The sequence below is a fragment of the Callorhinchus milii genome, unplaced genomic scaffold, assembly GCF_018977255.1.
Source record: "Callorhinchus milii isolate IMCB2004 unplaced genomic scaffold, IMCB_Cmil_1.0 Scaffold16, whole genome shotgun sequence".
Classification (NCBI taxonomy): Eukaryota; Metazoa; Chordata; class Chondrichthyes; order Chimaeriformes; family Callorhinchidae; genus Callorhinchus; species Callorhinchus milii.
Window position 1 is genome coordinate 14,505,131 of NW_024704757.1, and position 19,533 is coordinate 14,524,663.

The 19,533-nt window shown below is 41.5% G+C and overlaps 1 protein-coding gene across 1 annotated transcript in view; it reads left to right on the forward strand.

Moving 5' to 3' along the window:
* Positions 1–14,591, forward strand: part of gsg1l (gsg1-like) — a 31,623-nt gene extending 17,032 nt beyond the window's left edge. The window contains exons 3-5 of the mRNA XM_007893801.2: positions 549–701; positions 7,955–8,066; positions 11,909–14,591. Coding sequence (XP_007891992.1) covers positions 549–701; positions 7,955–8,066; positions 11,909–12,209 — 566 coding nt within the window. The 3' untranslated portion in view covers positions 12,210–14,591. The remainder of the gene's footprint in view (positions 1–548; positions 702–7,954; positions 8,067–11,908) is intronic.
* Positions 14,592–19,533: the final 4,942 nt, after the last annotated feature.

Here is a 19,533-nt window from a genome sequence, read left to right on the forward strand (position 1 = left end):
GTAACCTGAATATCTTGTGTTGCGAGTGCAGAGGAACTAACGTAGCTGATTTCTGAACGTTATGCCCCGTTGTGTTTGTTATTTAAAAAAACAGGGGGGGGAATTCTTGCAAGATTCGGTCAGTGCCTTGAAGCATCTCAAGAAATGTTGTATTCTCATTTGATTTTATAATGGTCTGTTTTTTGCGTGTAGAAAATATCAGTTACCAATGAGCCGTTAAGTTGCCACGACACATCTTAGTCTACAAAATACACCGTCCACAAAATATAGTCAATTCACTTTATAGTATAATCTGTGAAGCGCTTTGAGACGTCTCGAAGACGTGATAGGGCGCTATATCAAATGCCAAGGTGGTTCTCATGAGTAGTAGTATTAATGCTTGTTTCTGATCAGGATTAACGGATTAACCCAGGCAGAGCAACACACAACAACAACAACAACAAAATTACATATACACAACGCAACACAACACAACACAGGGCAAATTTGCTCTTTCGGGCCTTTAACCCACTTGAGACTCCTCTCAGAGAGTGTCTCCTCTATTGCAGGTGTCCTGTGGCTGTCAGTCATCTCCGAAGTCCTATACATTGTACTCTTAGTTGTTGGCTTCAGTCTGATGTGTCTGGAGCTCTTCCATTCAAGCAATGTGATCGATGGGCTGAAACTGAACGCCTTCGCTGCTGTCTTCACTGTTCTATCAGGTATGTACGACTTCACTTTTCTTTAACACTGACAATCTCCCCTTGACCAAGACACGCTCAGGATTTCTTTCAGAAATGTCAGAAGCCCTTGAGCACCAGATACCAGTGACCTGCCTCTGATCTTTCACTCAAGTGAATGAACAGTAACAGGCAGCCAGTGGCATGGACACGGAAGGTCATTCTACAAAGGTACCTTATTTTTTAATGCATTTCTGCAATGAATCACAAGACACGAGTCTTTAAGTGTTAATTAACTGGAGCTAATGTATTCCTCCAGTAGTATTGCAAATATCATTAATATCCTCATTAACAGAGTGTGGCAGTTTTTAACTGGGTTCATTTGATGGATCTGATAATCCTACAATTGCTAAGTGCAGTGGGGATGAGATCTTGTTGTTACTGTTATTATTATGAAGATTATTATTATTATATTTTTAGTGACCGAAATATACACAGCAATGTGCTCTCTCCTATATATATATTTGAACAACCGCAATGAAGGAAGCCTGTAATTACTGATCCTGTGGGTGGTGTAAAACAAAAAGGCCAAACGGCAATTTCAGAACACACATTGGGAAGGAGTTCTTTATTTGCAACTTGGGTAATTACTTTCCAGGATGGATGGTTGTTGCCTGGAAGCTGTGATACCGTGAATGTGAAGATAGTGAGACACATATTCCAGAAGGATGGGATCAAATGCACCCAAGGGCTTTCTTGATGTGATCCAGTCTTGTGATCAGTCAGTCATTCGCTTCAATACTGCTTTGTGGGACAATACTGTTGAGTTTTGCCTAAAAAACCCACACAGTCAAATAACAGCAATTACCCGCGAAGCGATTTGAGATGTTTCAATGTTATCGGTGCGATGTTAAAGGCAAGGATTATTATTATTTTTCAATAACCTGCTAGTCGCAATGCACGTGCTAGTTTGAAGTCAATCAGTGTGTTGGAGGTAATTCTCTGAGTATTATGGTATGTGTTTCTTACTTCTTTCCATGTTTGGTGACCGCTGAAATGGAGCACGTGCCCATTGTTTGGAATCTGCAGGTAGTACGGATGGACTTTCCACCACAACCATGATGGTTACCGATTGATTGTGACCCAGTGTGTCAATTAACACTGGTATTAACGCACCCCAGGAATACACAGGTCATTGCAATGTACAGCTCCATTCAGCCGGTACTGAAATGTACAAAACACACGCAATAACACTGTGCCAAGGAAATACGGTTGCGCCGTTTAAGTCAGTGAGGATCCACCCCAGAAACTATCGCTTTCATTAACAATTTGTGTCCTCTGTTTTTCTTATCTAAATACATAAGTAATGGGCGATTTTAAATTATGTAGAGAGCGACTCGAACAGGTGCAAAAGCTTTCTACTAAAAGAGTCAATTAGAGACATTGTTCAGAAACAGAAGCCAACAACAAATTAACTTAGAATCATCAAAGTAAATTATTCAAGCGTGAGAAAGTCCACAAATACCTCCACGAATGTGTAATTGAAAAACACACCTGCCACTTTGCTGTGTAATTAAACGTGCAGCTGCTGTGGAAAGAAATGCGGATAAAAGAACAATAATTGTATTTCTATTTTAAATCATACCGGAGTTATTTTTAAACCAAAGGAAGCCAGCATTTACCAAAAAATAAATTTTCTTCACATCTCGCTAAATGTGATTCAGTACGAACATGCAACGACGTCGGCGGTTTCACATCTCGGAAGGCAACCGTTGATATCACGTTTACACGTGGCGTATTTTTCCAGCTTAAGCGCTACCTCGCAACCTTTTTGTGCCTCGATAGCCGTAGCCCGAGGTCCCACCTGGGTGTTTGCTGGCGGAGAGTAAAGATTCCCTGAACCAACTGAGAAAGAGAGAGAAGTGAGGTTCTCCCAGTGTCTTAGCCCACATTCCCGCAGGTGACTGTACAGATTTACTGTACTGCAGTAACAACTGTTGCTGTTCCCCAGTCGTGCAGTTTCACGAAGTTTCGCCTTGGGACGTCCTCCCGACGTGAAAGGCGCTATACAAAACCCAACACCCACGTTCCTCCGCTGTCGCCTGTACCCTCATCCCTCATTTCCTTAAGCACCCCTGGGAACATTGCATCTGGTCCTGATGGATTGTAAATGTTTAAGTACTTTAGTTTCTAATGACCACTTCATTGACAACCTCCAATTAGCAAGAGAGAGACTAATGCTGACTCGGAAATTCTTAACTTAACCACTTGTTGCTCGAACATTTAACCGACCCACCCAGCAAAAGGTATGGCTCCGCACAATGTCTACTGTTAACTTGTAATGAGAGGTAAAATGTAAGTTACTTTTAAAGGCTATCCATTTTTAGCATTTCGCAGGAGGACAAATTTAGAGGGAACGGTTGATTCACAACAGTTTAAAATTTGCAAGCAAACTATTTTCGCACCATGTTTATAGAAAGTGGAATAAAGAGAGAAACTTTCGCAAAGTTCCTGTAGCTCAGTGGTTAGAGCACTCACTTCTCGAGCGAGAGATCTGGATTCAGTTTCCGGCCGGGTGAAACCTTGGGCAAGTTTCCTTACTCCACTCACCTGATAATAGTCCCTCAAGAAAACAAACAGTAATTAATTGATCTCTTCAATCCACGACTGTTTGTGCGACGCTGCTGTGCGCAATTGGCTGCTGTGTTTTACCCACAAGTATAGTCAATTTACTTAACAATACATTCTGTGAAGCGTTTTGAGACGTCTAGAAGACATGAAAAGCGCTATATCAGATTATTATTTTGTTATTATTTTATTTTGGGTTGGTAATGATATTGACATCGCTGACAGGTTAGGACGACACCTGGTAGTATTCATCTGGGCCTGAATTTCCATTTAGTTTTTACCATGCATTTTTTTTTACCAAGACCACTCGGTCTTAAACATGAGGAAGGTCGTGCAGAATTGTGAACTGTTCTTATGTTTTTGAGCCCGAATTTCCTGTTTATTTTTCGTGCACTTCTTCGAAATTAAGTTACTCTTAAAAATTTTCTGCAATTCGGTGCCATCTTAAATTTGAAGAGAAGATAGTCTCACGGACCAGGTGGAATTTCGGGTCTTCTGATTCCAGGTATTAATTACGTGGGAGATCTTTGGAGCCAAACTAAATCGCAATCGAGGTCCATGTGGTCTGACAACTTAATACATTTCTTATCGATGAGAGGCAGAGGCTATCCAAGGAGAGACCTTCCACTGTGCTTCTCAATCACGGAAAAACGTAGCGACGTTGAGCCTGATGTGAACCACCATTTAATTTTTACTTCAATTCTTGATATGTGTGATGAGCAAACACAATAGCCAGTAAAAGTTTCCGTGGTAATAGCAGGGGGCGCCTTTGTATGACCTGCTGGTTAAGTTTCAATGAACATCAAATGTGTCATTCGAAAGTTATCAGAAGAAACCTCTAAAACTAATCCAGAGTGAAATTAAAACGGGTTTGCCACGGCCCTGCCGAATGCTCAAGCGTTAAAAGGAACTTGTAGTTTGGGAATTAGAGGTGTCACCTCTCAATAGGTCAGAACATTAGTCAAGTCTGCCCCAGATGGTAAGTGACAGAAAATAACATTCTTCATAGTCCAAACTATAACCGCTCAACGGTACTTTCTTTACATCAAATAGGTTCACTTTTAGGTCCAAAAAAAAATGAGCGAAAATTACCTTTCTTTTTTAATGAACTGCAGTCATTCGATTGTCAAGCAGCTTTTTTTCATGATTAATCGCTGGGGGGGGGGGTGAAAAAAACCTCGCAAGCCCAGCAATAGTGTGGCGGTGTGAGTTACAGCTCCTGTCCTTCTAATCCTCCGGACCTAGGCATGAATCAAAATATACTGACAGGGTGAAAATCTCTCTGTGCGAGCTTGAAGGGGTGCTGTGTGAAATGACACCGGCAAGTCTTGATTTGAAATTGTCTCCGTTCTTTCCTTTTCCCTTGACGGGCAGTGACATTTTCTGTAGAAATGTTTCACAGGCAGCTCCATAGAACTTCAACCAACTGACTGCTCTTCTTGTGTGACCTCTGGCTGATTCGATGGCTATTACTGTGGGGTGGGGAGTAGGGGGGGGTGGGAACAGTGATCTGTGCACAATTCACAATTCCAAACATATCCGTCCTTCGGATGAGCTGTAAAACCAAGGTCCTGTCTGCTTGTCCAGGTGGACTCTAAAGATCCCATATAATAATAATAGTCCTTGCATTTTATATAGCACCTTATCACGTCTTCAAGACATCTCAAAGCGCTTCACAGAATACACTGTAAAGTGAATCAACTGTATATTTTGTGGGCTTATATCCCATGGCACTGCTCGAAAAGAAAAGGGAGTTTCTCCTGGTGTCCTGGCCGACAATCACCCAAAATAAAATTGGTCACTCATCCGTCTGCTGCGTGTAAATTGGCTGCCTCGTTCTCCCAGAAAACCACACACTCACGCCACTTTGCACTGTGTCCCGTGAGGCACTCTGAGACATCTCAACGATGTTATAAGACGCAATCATCAAATGCCAGGATTATTATTAGTTATAGAAAACTGGTGAAAGGAATGAACCTGGAAATGTTCCCACATGTGACAAAACCTATTTGCTGGCTGCTGCGGTTTTGACATACATACTGATGATATCAAACAGGAGCTTCACCTCTTGCTATTTAGTGCGGTCCCCTGTTGAGAGTTTACAGTGAAAACAAGAAAACTTGGCAGTGGCTGTAGGGAGACAGCAACTATTAGTAGACCAACTACCTACAAATCAATAATGAACGGGACAGTGGATGGATTCGGAAAGAGTTTCTCTGACCGAAATCAGCTGAGCCCTGTTTACCCACTTCACTTCTGCTTGCTTCAGAGATCTGCATTTTGAGCTCCAGAGAGGAGCTTCCAAACTCAAAATTTCTCTGCGGAAAAAAGACGCCGTATAAAAATAAATCGATTGTCGCAAGACTGAAGCAAGGTGAGCACTTTTCATATCTCACGTTAGGTCTTATGCACCAGTGTGAATTTGAGACCAGCAATAAGCTTTTTGGGGGCTGAGTTGGGCTGTAGCCAATTTGTGCGCTGGTGGCAACAGAAGACCATTTTTTGTTTGCAGCTTAAACATCATCTCCTCATTCACGCAGTTGCTCTTTTCCATGGGGGGGGGGGGGGGGTGGGGCACAACTACAACAACAACAAGATTGCATTTATAAAGCACCTTTCACGTCGGGAGGACGTCCCAAGGCGATGGACAGTTGGGGCAGGACCCGAGCAGGGGGGAAATGGTCAGGGTGAGGGGAGGCAAGGGGAGGGAAGGGAGGGAGGGAGCGAGGAGGGGGTAAAGAGTGAGAGGGGAGCTGAAGGCACGGTTGAAGAGAAATTAGGAGAATCTGCCCGATTTTGCGACCAGCCATAAATGAAGACTAAATTACTATGGAAGTGTGTGCGGGGGTGGGGGAAATGTGTAAGTATCGTGCTGTCGCGGAAAATCTTTCTGAGTCTTGTGACACAGTCACACACATAACTAGGGACTTGTGTCACATGATTGCGTGATCGGAGAGTATGAGCGGTAAAGTGACCTACATTAAGGTCCATTAGCAAGAATGAATGTTACCGAGGAAGTCTTTGAAGAGAGATTGAAATGTCTGCAACAACACTGTGTGAAGATGTACTATTGGCAGGAGGTTACTGATTCTGCCGTTTGGCGAATAGGAGACTTGGCATGAGCAGCGTTCATAAAAAGCAAGTAACCCTTAGAAACAGAATAAATGCTCAGTCTCCATAATGAAATCGAATTACACAAGCGCTGATAACAAGCCGGAGTCATCTTTATGTCATTGAGTATTCAGAGCCTCAGATTCACTTGAGAATCCGTGTCGATGGAGCCCGAGTTCTTCTGTAGAGAGAGAGAGAGAGAGAGTATGTGAGGAGACGGTAACTTTAGCAGAAGGTTCACTTATGTAATGAAACAATACCGTGTTCAATTTAGTGTTTTCACAAGATCATGTAGATTGGTTTGGATGGAGAAGACCCTTCTTCAACTCGTCTGATCTCATCCCTCCAGAAAACCCACCCTCCCATCCTCCCAATCACATCATCAGGCTGTTTTTTTTAAGTGTGTCCAAGGTTTTAGCTTCAATTACCCTCCCTTCGTTGCAACTTTCACTGTTGTTAATTATCCTCTGCCCGTCTGTCTTGACATTGGCCTTTGCACTTTAAACCTCGCATTCCAAACCTTATTCTACTCTTGTGGTTCACCCTAAAGTATTCTAGTTTACTTTTCCAATCCTATTTAAAATGGTGTAAACCTACCTCTACAAGGTCCCCTCTGAGTCATCATCTCAAGAGCCCTCATTCTACTTATTTCTTCCACTCTACCCTATAAAATAAATCTATTCGATCTATCACTCTCTCACAGCGAAGTTCGTAGAGGAAAGCTAACAATTGCTCATGTTTCTGGTATTAAGAATCGACGTTCCACACTTAACATTTCTATAACATTATAGGAAGGGGAACCAGTAAATAATAACATCGTGTTGTGCTTATAAAATTAATCTTGATGTTTTTCCTCAATTTTATGCATGTCACTGACCTACATGATATTGCAATGTTACTGACCTGAGGAGTTGTCCATGTATTGAACCCAATTCAAGGGGGAAATCTCCATCTGAGTCTAAATTTACTCTATTAACGTAACATTTCCGAGCATTCAGAAGTCAGCAGATTCATCAATACAGCTTTAGTTAGTGAACAGGTTTTCTTTTACTTAGAAAGAAAACTGTATTAAGAAATACAGGAAAACAGATTCAAAGATGCACCTGAATTCAACAATTTTCCCAAATTGTGGATGATGAGAATGGCTATTTTATTATAATCAGTGCTAATGAAAGGATTATTTATAAATCTAGACTCAGATGAAGTTTTACCCCCATCCAGACGGTAAATAATGTTCTTATTCCACACCTACCGAAGTTTTAACTTTCTCATTTCCAAAATTTTAGTCATGAAGGGCAGGAAGAAGGGATTGGGATGACTGTACTGTACATACACAGTTATGTACTTGGAAATGCAGTAACTTATTGAAAAAGAAATGAAACAAATGGACAGAAAATAATGATTATCCCGGTGACAAGGTTCAAAACGAAAGCTTACAGACTAAAGGAAACGGTGTTTTGGATGATTAAAGCATCTTGCTTGCAGCACAAGTATTTTCCATGTCCTATTTGCCAACCGATTTTTAACCATTTGTGTCTTCTGTGTTTAAATTCTAGGACTTCTAGGAATGGTAGCCCACATGATGTACACACAAGTGTTCCAGGTAACAGTCAGCCTGGGACCCGAAGAATGGAGACCGCACTCATGGGACTATGGATGGTCGTTTTGGTATTAAGCCTCTTTTCTTTCATTCATTTCCACTTAGTGTGAGCTCTTCACAGCATCAGCAAAGTCCTCAGCCACGTCTTCTGCCCTGTCCCATTGTCGAAGGCTGCCACTTGTTTGTGCGAACAGATTTTATTTGCAGACCTTGAAAAACAATCGAGAGAATAATTCATGTTATTTAAGAGATGATCGCACAAATACCTCTTTAACAACATCAAAAACTAACCTTGGGTCCCTGCCCTGTGGGCTTGTTTCTTTCTAAAGTAATATGTGCCACAAGATTCGGCCAAACTGAATCAATACATTCTATTTGGGACGTCTCTTGAGATGTTCCTGTTAATGAGCCTGTAACTGTAGTCACGATAAAGAGTTCAGCTCTATCATGTGTTCAATTTACCCAAGTCAATGCAGGCTGCTGAGGGCTAGTGGCCAGTTCAGAAATAAGTTCCGCTTGTTGAAGATTGGTGTCCACAGGTGTCTGATCAAGGACTCAGAGGTGCCTTGGGTCTAAAACATCCGGTTCATTCCAGTCGCTTCAGTGGTCAAAGCCCACGGCAGATAGAATGGACGATTGCTAACCACAGAGCTTTTGCAACATGGTCCGATGAGAGGCTTTTGAAGCGCGATCAACGCAGCTGCAATCACAGCCTGATGTTTCACAGCTCAGCTGCACCAAATCATCGCTTGGTACCATACGACACGGCCCAGAGAGTTCAATTCGCTTAGCTATCATTCATGGAGTATGAGTCGCTGCAGAGGCTCGAGGTTAGGGAGACCTTGGTTTGTCACCAACCGCACATTCTTATTTCTACTTCCCTCTGACAGTAACAACAGACATCTATACTGTGTATCGGCAAATTCTTGCAGGAGATTAGGTTTGGTTTGCAGGGCAGACGGTGTCTCCATCATAGATACTGAGCTTATATTAGCTCCTAAAAGGCCTGATAACCAATGCGAACAAAAAGCCTTTGTTTCCCCAAGCGTAAATGATTGATCAGGAGTATTTATGCGCTGGCTACCGTACTAATACCGTATAAATAGACTGACTGATTTGATTTCCGTTTGCTATCTTTATAATCAGCATTTCTGGCTTTCCTTTGCTATTTTCTAAAGTGACTCTTGGGATGGATCAATATTTATTGTGAAGCAAATGCAAGATCTACACTTCCTACTAAAAGCGGTAGAGTTTTTCTGTGTATGAACGACTTCATTTGCCGACGAAAATTAATGGGAGGAACAGCGCCATATTGTTTAAAGAACTGGTTGCACAAAAAAACTCTTTAGTAACTTTTCAAAAACTATAGCTGGTTAGCAAAGAGCTTTGGCCATGAGTTGAGTCATGCATGTCCGGAGCTCTCCTCGTTCCCCATTGAGAGCAATTTGGAGTTTCCTGGTCTGAATTCCTCTTGTATTAGATGACATCAACAACAACAATTTCCATTTATATAACGCCCCTAGCTGGATCTTGCTTCCCCCGTGTGTTTCGAACATAAATCTGGATAGAAAGCATCGAGAGTATCTCCAGAGGGAGTGGGGTGGGGGATAATGTCATCCTGGACTGGATTTGAACCCAGATCACAAAGGGGAAATGTCAGTATGTCAGTCTCATGCACCACTGGATTCCCCTTAGGAGGATGAATCTTCATTTCATGTCACAAAATATTGAACAAGTTTAATGCCATTTTGCATCGAATAGTAATTCTGGATATAAAGCAGTTTCATCAGATATTTTATCTGGTATCTAATTCTGGTGAAAGATGAGAGTCCTCAAGGTAGCAGTGCTGAATAGATTACTTTGCCCATCGAACGTGGTCGAGGAAATCCCATTTGTCAGCTTGAATTACTGTCAACACTCCATTCAGTTTTATTACTGAGTGAGTGTTGCTTCATTTCATTATTGTCAATGACTGGATTTACACCTTGCCGCCATTCTCAGATTGCAATGAGTGATGAACATTTCCTGTATGTACACAAACCGGTACTTATTCCTCGGAGTACAGCTGCTGTGTTTTTAAATGTGTTCGACAAACATAAAGCGCAGTTTAAATGACGAAGCTGTCTTGCCCCGCTTAAGATGAGATGTTAAGCCAAGGCCTATTCAGATGGTGTTAAGATCCCACGGCCCTCTTGTTCTGGCCAACTATCTCCCAGATACCAGTCTCACTTCACTATATATTTTATACCAGATAAAATTGGTCATTCACTTCAGACTGGGACATTGCTATGCAAAAATTGGCTGCCGCATTCGCCTACAAATACGCAGTCACTACAAGTCGCACTAAATCACGAGAAGCACTTCAGACAATTGAACGACACGATAAGGCAAGGAGCAAAAATTTTAAATGACTAATCGAGAACTATTTTTCGTACCGCAGAGACTATCCGTACTGATTCCCAGCTGTAGACTACAGTGTGTTACATTGACCTCTCAAAGTATTGTGCTGTGTGAGATCTCGAGTCCGTTTAATTGTAACGATATCCTTTTTGGAATTAACTCTAATTAAAACTCAGTCTCACTTCACTATATGAAGGACTGTTACCCGTATCAGCATGTGCTCTGAGAAGCCAAATCAATGATGTTAAACACGTCAAGTAAAGGTCATCTCACTGATGCTGCAACAGACCAGTGCGGCAGCCTTCAAAGGGGGCAGTTAAGTAGAATAAGATGGTTTATTAGGGATTGTAAGGCAAATTATTAGAGATTGTAGCTCTCTCCAGACTGCTGAAGTTACAAAGTTATTGGCCTGTCATATATCCTTGACTTCCTGCCTCGATTTCGCCGAGCAAAAAAAATGTGCGTGCATTGCCAGATGATAGTTCCCGAAGATTACATTTACTTGGTTTCTATTTCCGTGCTATACTATTTTGGTGCAGCTGTGTGATCAACGAGATATTGCACTGCCTGTGGAGTAGTTCAGGCTGAGGTGCTGGTACCTTTCAGGTTGGATTCACGTGCTCTCCGTGTTGGGGGGTGTTGGAAGCTGAAATCGCTTTTACTGAGCGGTCTGAAAGGAGGGAGAAGGAGTTCCAATGTTTGCTCTCATGTGAAGCCCTCGCAATTTTTTGCACCTTTTCCAAGTTAGAGCCCACAAATGCGCTGTTCGGTTACAGCAGATTAGGCTGGTTATGTTTTGATGACTGCAACGCGCTCTCGACTTCGACACTTGCTGGTCCAAAACCGGGCTCATATATTCTGTTAAGTCCGTTGATGTCTTCCGACTTCTGGCTCTGCTCGCTTGTCGTTTTTTGTTCCGAGGGGAGTGCATGCGTCCGCTGTGGTTCAATCGCCTGACGGCGGGGTAGAGCGAATTGGGCAGCTTCGTTCAAGTAGCGACAGCACCAACCACCCAGGGTGGGCGAGATGCCAACTTACAGGTGGCTCAAATGCTGACGATCAAGATGTTCCGACCCAAGGACTCGAAATCCAAAGGGAAATATTTTCCGATCGATTTCAACCCAATTCTTACCCAGGTCACGGGACCAACCCACCGACAAATCGTTACACGTTTTCACTCAATTGGAGTCGACCTGTGTGTGGGGTTCCAGCGATCTAGTTTTTTCTGAGTCTGTTGTTGAGTCTGAAGGGCGCACTCGGACCTTAACGCATCTTCGTCGCTGCTGTCCCAGGGTACAAAGCCTTGGGACGTCCTCACGACGTGAAAGGCGCTACGCAAGTGTGTCATCGTCAGCGTTTTCGTTTTTTTTCCCTGGATGGAAAAAGCAGAGAAAAAAAAAGGATATAATAATCCTCGCGTTTGATCTAGCGCCTCGTCGTATCGTCGAGACATCTCAAAGCGCTTCGCGGAATGTCGACATCTTTCTCATTCTGTTCTCTTTCCGCGCAGCCTGGCCTGGGGATCGTTCACTTGTTGTATGGCTGCCTCGGTCACCACGCTGAACTCCTACACGAAAACCGTCATAGAGTTTCGGCACAAGCGCAAGATCTTCGAGCACAGCCTGAGGGAGGAACAGACCTACATCGACCGGGAGGCCATCAACTATTTTCGAGAGCGGTCGATCCAGTCGGTTTCCAGCTCGGTCGAAGTCTTTCCCGATCCATCCCCAAGCACGGCAAAATCACGGATGCCAGAGACCTCCGTGGACTTGGGTGAAATGTCAGAGATATTAAGAGAAGAACAGTGTTAAGGCCACTTCCATTAAAGCTCCATTTGATGTAGCTGTTCAGAGAAGCAATATATATTTGCCGCAAATCATGTTTGTGCCCTATCCATGTGCACACGGTGAAGGAGAGCCGGCAAGTTTAGACAGCGCTATGCCTTTTGTTATCGTGCGTAGGTGGCATTGATGTTCATGATTATCAGAGGGTCGGCAAAGCAAATTAGACGCGTGAAACGTGATGTGACGTAACATTTCTACGTTTTTAATAAGTTGCCAAATATTTTGTTAATGATGTGAAAATATCCATTTGACTTCCAAAACATGTGCGCACGTGATAATACATCGTAGAGCTGAAGGTTTCAGGTACCGGTGTTGTATCATCACTTGTTGCTTCACCATCTTCACAATACGGGTTAAAAATCAGGACCCAACTCCGTCCAAGCACTGGGAAGCAGAGGGGAATCTGGTTCATGTTGAATGAATGGAATTGGCAAGATTTAAGGGGCGGGAGGATCTTTGAAGCTTTAAAACATCAGAAGATAATGTACAAGAAAGCCTGGGTACAAGAAACACGGTATAGATGTGATTGCTAAATAGTGGGGACCCTTTGCGCACAGCAAAAGGGATACTGTCTCTTGCACATGCCATCCAACAGACTTTGGAAAGGTAGAAGAGGAAGTGAAAGTAATAACTGTCAGATTATATATAGCCGAGTTGTATTGAAATTTGTACAAATGACCGATTTTCTTTTCCCCCCCCTTTTGTTTTCTCATCGAATGATACAGTCCTGTGAAACGTTGAAGACAGTTTGTAAAGATTCTGAAACGCAATCCTAAATACTCGTTGCAAAGTCTAACGTCAGGGTTTGTGGCCGCGGTGAACCCAACCCCTTGATATACGTCACAGTTTGTGCTCATCTTACAGAATGTGTGATGTGCTGAAATCTCCCTTTATTCAAGACAAACCGAAGAGCTGCCACAAATCTGACCCCACTTGATATCCTCGTCCTGTAAGCGATATTCAAACCTATCTACGATTTAATGCCATTCGGAGGGAATTCTGTTTAGTATCTGTTGTCCAAGATGAATGCAAGAAAACCTTAAGTACGAGAAAAAGGGACACCTGCCATAAATTTTAAACCGCCATAAAAATGAGGTAATTTGGAAGAATTAAGTCGCTATTATGCAGGTGCATGATTGCTGTCACACGGGGCAAGATGTTTCACAGCAGAATGTAAAAAAAGAACAATTCTTATGGGTTCAAAGCCTAAAGCATACGTACTGATTCAGCAACAGATAGTTGAAGGATAAGCACATTTTAAAGTGGAAAATTGGGAGTGTCTTATTTCCCTTTAAAGTCAACAGGTTTGTCAAGTTTGTAACTGGTTAACATGCTAATGAATACCCAAACCACTCATCTCACAAACAGTGCAGCTGAAATCCTAAACTGAAAGGCTAACGCTGAATAGGCTTTCAAACAACATTTATGCCGCAGGCCGAAGCTGTTCCCGATTTAACCACAAACTACATAAATCCTTCTTGGCAGTGGCACATTTGTTCCATTTTCACTCGGATTTGTTTTGCATCTCGCACTTATTGTTGTGGAGAAAGCCAGACAGGAAATTCCACGCAAAATGAGGATTAATGGGACCTGGGATACCCGGTTCATTGCACAGAGTAACCAGTGTATGTATATATGAAACGTTATTGTTAAAATCATTTTCAAATTGCATATTTCACTGTGGTGTCAACGTGATTAATTGTGGCTATTTTTTAAAAGTTAAATAATAATAATAATAATAATGAGAGCATATATCAATGTTAAATAGCAGCAGCAGGTACTATATTATATTTTGTAATTATGAAAATAGTTTTTCTACACAATGGAGATAGGATTGTGTATTCCACTAAATTTATGAATTCAAGCTGTGGGATTCTATTTCTCAGGACTCCAGTTTGGCGATTGCCATTGAATAATATTTTCCAAAGAGGAAATTGGCGCGAATACGAATGTGATTGGAATGACATTCGCAACAGAAAGTCACACGAGGACAATTTGCAACGGGGTTAATTGTTATCAGCTTCCAAAGTGGAATACAAATGGCTTGAGAAATAGAACTCAACAGTCTTGAAGACATAATTATTGTTGATCAGCTAATTTAGCTACAGTTTATTCAGTTAAAAAAAAAGTGGCATATGGAACAAACATATTGAATGAATTGAATTCATTTTTCAGTAGATGCCTCTATTTGCGAGATTTTGTTTTTGGAAAATGGTGAAATTTTCTAGGGTAATGCCTTATTTATTACTCAGCCGCTTCTCTTTCAAGAATACCTCCTTTCGATTTTTAAAACTTGAAACGCGCATACGTTGTAGCTGTATTTTCATTAAAAATCCTCAAATAATCAGACATTTCGTTTGACGTGTAAAATATGTCACAGGCAAAAAAAAAAAAGCTTTATTGAATATGAACGCCAATTTTCAGGACAAAGCTGCGATCGGAGCCAGCACAAAAAAGAATTGCGACTTCCCGAATGTTGAATGTTTTGATGCTACTTTCAATATCTGCAGTTTGCACTCTGCAGTTAAAGGGATATGAGACTCAAAATACCATCCAGTCTTATCCTGTAACACAGGTTCGCCTTATAACTTAAGATTGGGCGGAATTGTGGAAAATGCTTACATTTAGTCTTAAGTTGGAAGCCAAGTCTATTTATGAAACGTAGAATAAACAACTTCTAAATTGAGTTTGGATGTAAGAATATTCCACAATTCTGAACAGTATTAAACACGAAGACAAAATAGACATACAGGCAAAGACTAGGTGGAATTTGGGGGCCAAGGGGAGTTAAAAAAGATTGATTGATACCGACGAAAAAGGGCTGGTTAGACCTGTTCTGTCTCGTGATGCCGTTGCTAACTTTTATTCTGCGCATTTCTAACAAGAATCATTGTTATTGGAGAAGATCCAGATAATAGAAATCTCATAAGAATCAACTCCTGTTGATAATTATTCTAAATAATTTGTTAATTATTTGTGGAAGACAAGTTTGCAGGACTGTGGGGAGAGAGAGGGGGGGGGAGTGGGATTGAATTGGGAAGCTCTTTTCAAAGAGCCGGTACAGACATGATGGGCCGAATGGCCTCCTTCTGCGCTGTATAATTCTATGATTCTGTGGTGTGTGGAGAAACAAAGACAATCACTTGTCCGTTGGTTCAGCATCATACTTACGAAGCAACACCTCAACCCTGTTTTAATTTTAATTCACTCCTCAAAGTGATAACAATATCAATGCAAAAGCACAGAAGACATTTCTTCAGTCAAAGAAAATATGGACTCAGAAAGCTGCTCATTGCTGAACCTTCAAAGGAAGAGAGAAAGACACTTGGGAAGGGAGGTTATTAAGGAATGGAGAAGGAAATAATATATCTATTATTATACATGATAAGGGAAAGGGAAATGAAGAGCCTGAAGTACATTATTATTCTTATTCTTCAAGCTATCCGACTGTTAAACACCAATAACAATGGAAGCAGGTGACTGTTTGTGGGGCGCTGCTGTGCGCAATTGGCTGTCGCGTTTCGCCCATAAAATATATCATCAATTCACTTTACAGTATATTCTGTGAAGTGCTTTGAGACTTCTCAATGATGTGATAAGGCCCTATATCAAATGCAAGGATTATTATTATTAAAAGGACAGGTCAGCCTTATCTGATGTCGTTCAGTGAATGAATGGTAGGAGTTGGACATGGAAGCAGTCGTCTATTCCCTTCCCCGCTGGACTGCTGCTGTCATTCTGCGAAAGCAATCTTTCAGCAACATAAGAAATGCTGAAAATACATTAACCCTGAGATGTGGCAGATTCTGCTTTCCATAAAACATTTGCTCTTCCAAACTGCCACGTGAAACTTTTAGTAACTAATATCACTTAGCAGCTTATAGATCGCAGACTGCATTAACACTCATCAATGCGTCTCTTCACATATTGTTCTTTCCAGCAAAAGAAAATGACAAATTTCATTCTGAAACAGCGATGCGTTGAAAGAGTTCTGAGAGATTAAGTGCTTGCTGTTGGACACATCAGTCATCAGCCAATATGCCAGTATTTTTGAACTCAATGCAGTGCCTTAAGGTTCAGGGCCTTAACTCTGACGTTATCTCATAACAGCTGTGGTCTCTCTTCTACTCAATTGTTCATGTAAAAAAAATAATAAAACCTGCCCGTTAAACCATCAATTTCAGTTAACAGGATTTAAAAAATGGTCTTTTTCATTAACAAGCCAGAACTTTCATTTTAGGTAGCACCCTTCATGCATGATAATGTCTCACAGCGCTGTTCAGCAACCTTGTAAATGTTCCTATTTATTATTTGTATAGATTTCCCGCATTTTGGAACTAATGATCCATCATCAAAAATGAGCGCTGTGATGTGTAGCAGATATTGTGACCCAGTGCAATTAAATTTACATCTATAGCTACAAATGTCTTATAGTGGAATGCAATAGGATCAATTTCCAGGCATTAGTACATGTTAGGTTGGAAACTAAATTACAAAAATACTTTCCCATCCATCATATGTATAATAGTGTTTAATCGAAATTCAAATGACGAAATGATAACAATTCTTGCATTTGATTTAATGCCTTTCGCAATGGGAGGACATCTCAAAGGGTAGTGACTGTATTCTGTCGGCAAATTAACCAGATGTCGGCGCCGTGTCCCCAAATGGCCGTGAAGTGAATGGCCAATTTTATTTCAGGGGATCGTTGGCCATGAAACCTGGGAGAAACATTCTCGCTTGTCGAATGACAGCACCTCTGACAAGGGAGCACGCCCCCAGCACTGCATTGGAGAGCGAGTGTCAGGCAAATTCAAATTCAAATTCAAAGTCTCGACGTGAGTGGCTTGAACCCACAGCCCCCTGATTCAGAGGTGAAAGCGCTACCGACTGAGCCAGGCTGACGTGTCACAGTATCACGAGTTCCTGAAGTTATGTTTTCTTAAAACATTCACGGGAAATGAACCCAAACCAATTTGCTTGAATCAAAATGTAAAATAAGCGAAAATAAGCCGATAAAAATATAAAACTGTTCTCCTCTGGCACTCAAGAGTTAAAGCAATAATCAGCACAATTTCTAAAGGAAATGAGGTCTGCATAATTAAATCATTTTAATCGCTTTGATTAGGCAGCTTGAATCTTAATTTTAATGCCTCTCGAGAGAGTAAGGCATGGGACTGACTTTCAAGCATTACTAAACAATTACGGAAACAGGACCGATTGATATTCAATTTGTTATTTTGATTTGCTGAAGGCAGACTGTTTTCAAGCTCGGTGTATCTCGGAGAACTCATTGGAGGTGACACAACGAAAGAGTTTGCTTTGCAGGTTACATTGGTTCCGCATTTGGCTCCGAATCAGGAATAAAAAGGAGCCATGTCTGTGGAATATTACATTTCTGCAAGGTGTCACAGTAAGCGATCGAGGAGAAAAAAATCATCAATTTTTTTTTCCAATTACACTTCGTATGCTTCGTGTGGCGTAATACTGGAAGATGGAACATTGTCGAATGGAGATGACAAATAACATAGTTTTTCTTACGACAGCGCTAAACAAAAAAAATGCCTTTAATGATACTCCGTAAATTCAAACGGCTAATAACTGAGACATGCTAGTATTGAAAATATCACCCTGATTTATGCAACTTTTTAGCTTCACTGTTTATATGTCTTTTAAACCTGTGTTGCCCTTTTAGAAAGGTTTTCAGAGATACACTGAGGGAGAATGCCTTAGAAATACGACAGCTCTGTTCGGTGCCCAACACTCAGCGTATGTTGTTGTACATCATGTTGTTTTATTCATGGAGAGTCATGCCTGGTCACTGGTACGGTATAAATCAAACAATCATGGTTATTTTGGGACTGTGAGCGAGAGAATGCTGCAAGATTCTGTAGCAAAGGCATTTATGGTGAGGATCTTATTGGGTTTCAAAGTACGCTCACTCAGGGTAGGAGTGCACACACTGCAAGCTATCTGGCACAGATGGTATGCCTCGCCATCTAAGGATCCAATTTAATGGTGTGCTACCAGAAAATCCCCTTCCCCAAGTATGCAATGCAAACCGCAGATAGAATAAAGTCGAGAGCAGTCAGTGTGTTCGTCTGCCAGATGATCACAATATGAAAGCTTGCCCAAGACTAAGCTTCTTTTTTGCTGTGTTTATCTGAACTCAGAACCAAATTCACTCTGAAATCCCTGATTAACTGATCGCATTGCTTCTTTTTCAGTTTCCTGACGTGAAAGGCGCTATACAAATGTAATCTTGTTATTGTTGGTGTTGTTGTTATCTTAGGCAATATGTCAGGACAGAAAGAAGTCCCACCTATAAACTCTATGACATGATTTCGCTTAGTACAGGAATCCCTATTGTAGAAGCCTCCATCGGAAGTTTGAATGAAAAACTCCCCCGCTCTTACCCCATAGCCCTGCAAACCTTTTTTTCCTTTTCAAGCACAGATCCAATTCCAGTTTGAAAGTGAGTATCGAATTTTCAGACAGTGCATTCCAGATCATAGCAACTCTCTAGGTAAAACAAATTCTTCTCGACTTCCCTCTTGTTCTTTGGCTGTTTCCAAAGGTACTGATCTAATAATAGTTTACATCAGTGCCACAAAGGCAACACGGTACATAAATATTGAATCACTGCCAGTAGCCCGATATGCATTATGCCAACCGCTGGGAATTATGTTCCAATGCAATCTCCTTCAGTGTCAACCGGAGTAGATATGGTTTGTCATGATGCATATCCAACTCTCACAGCAATTGATGTGTACACCCTGAGGCAAATTCTGCATTTTTTCGTTTCCCAAGACTTTAGAATAAAATCATAAAAGCTCATCATCATAATAATAATCCCTGCATCTGATACAGCGCTTTATCACGTCTTCGAGACGTCTCAAAGCGCTTCACAGATTATACTGTCAAGTGCTTTGACTGTGTATTTTGTGGGCGAAACAATACGGCAGCAATTTGCCGCACAGCAGCGTCCCACAAACAGTCAAGGAATAAGTGACCAAATTATTATATTTTTATTGATTGTTTATTTTTTTTTGAAGGGGTTATTACACCCGGGTTCCTACTTACTTAGGTAAACGGAAGTGGTGGAGTAAGGAAACTTGCCTACTGACGTGAAAGGCGCTATGCGAATGTAATGCTCTTGTTGTTGTTGTTGCGTTGTTGTTGTCCTGCCCGGGAATCGAAACCAGGTCCTCTCATTTGCATTGCAAGTGCAGGAAAACGTATTCCATCTCATCAGCAACAGGTTTGTGAGTGGATCGAAATCGAGATCAAA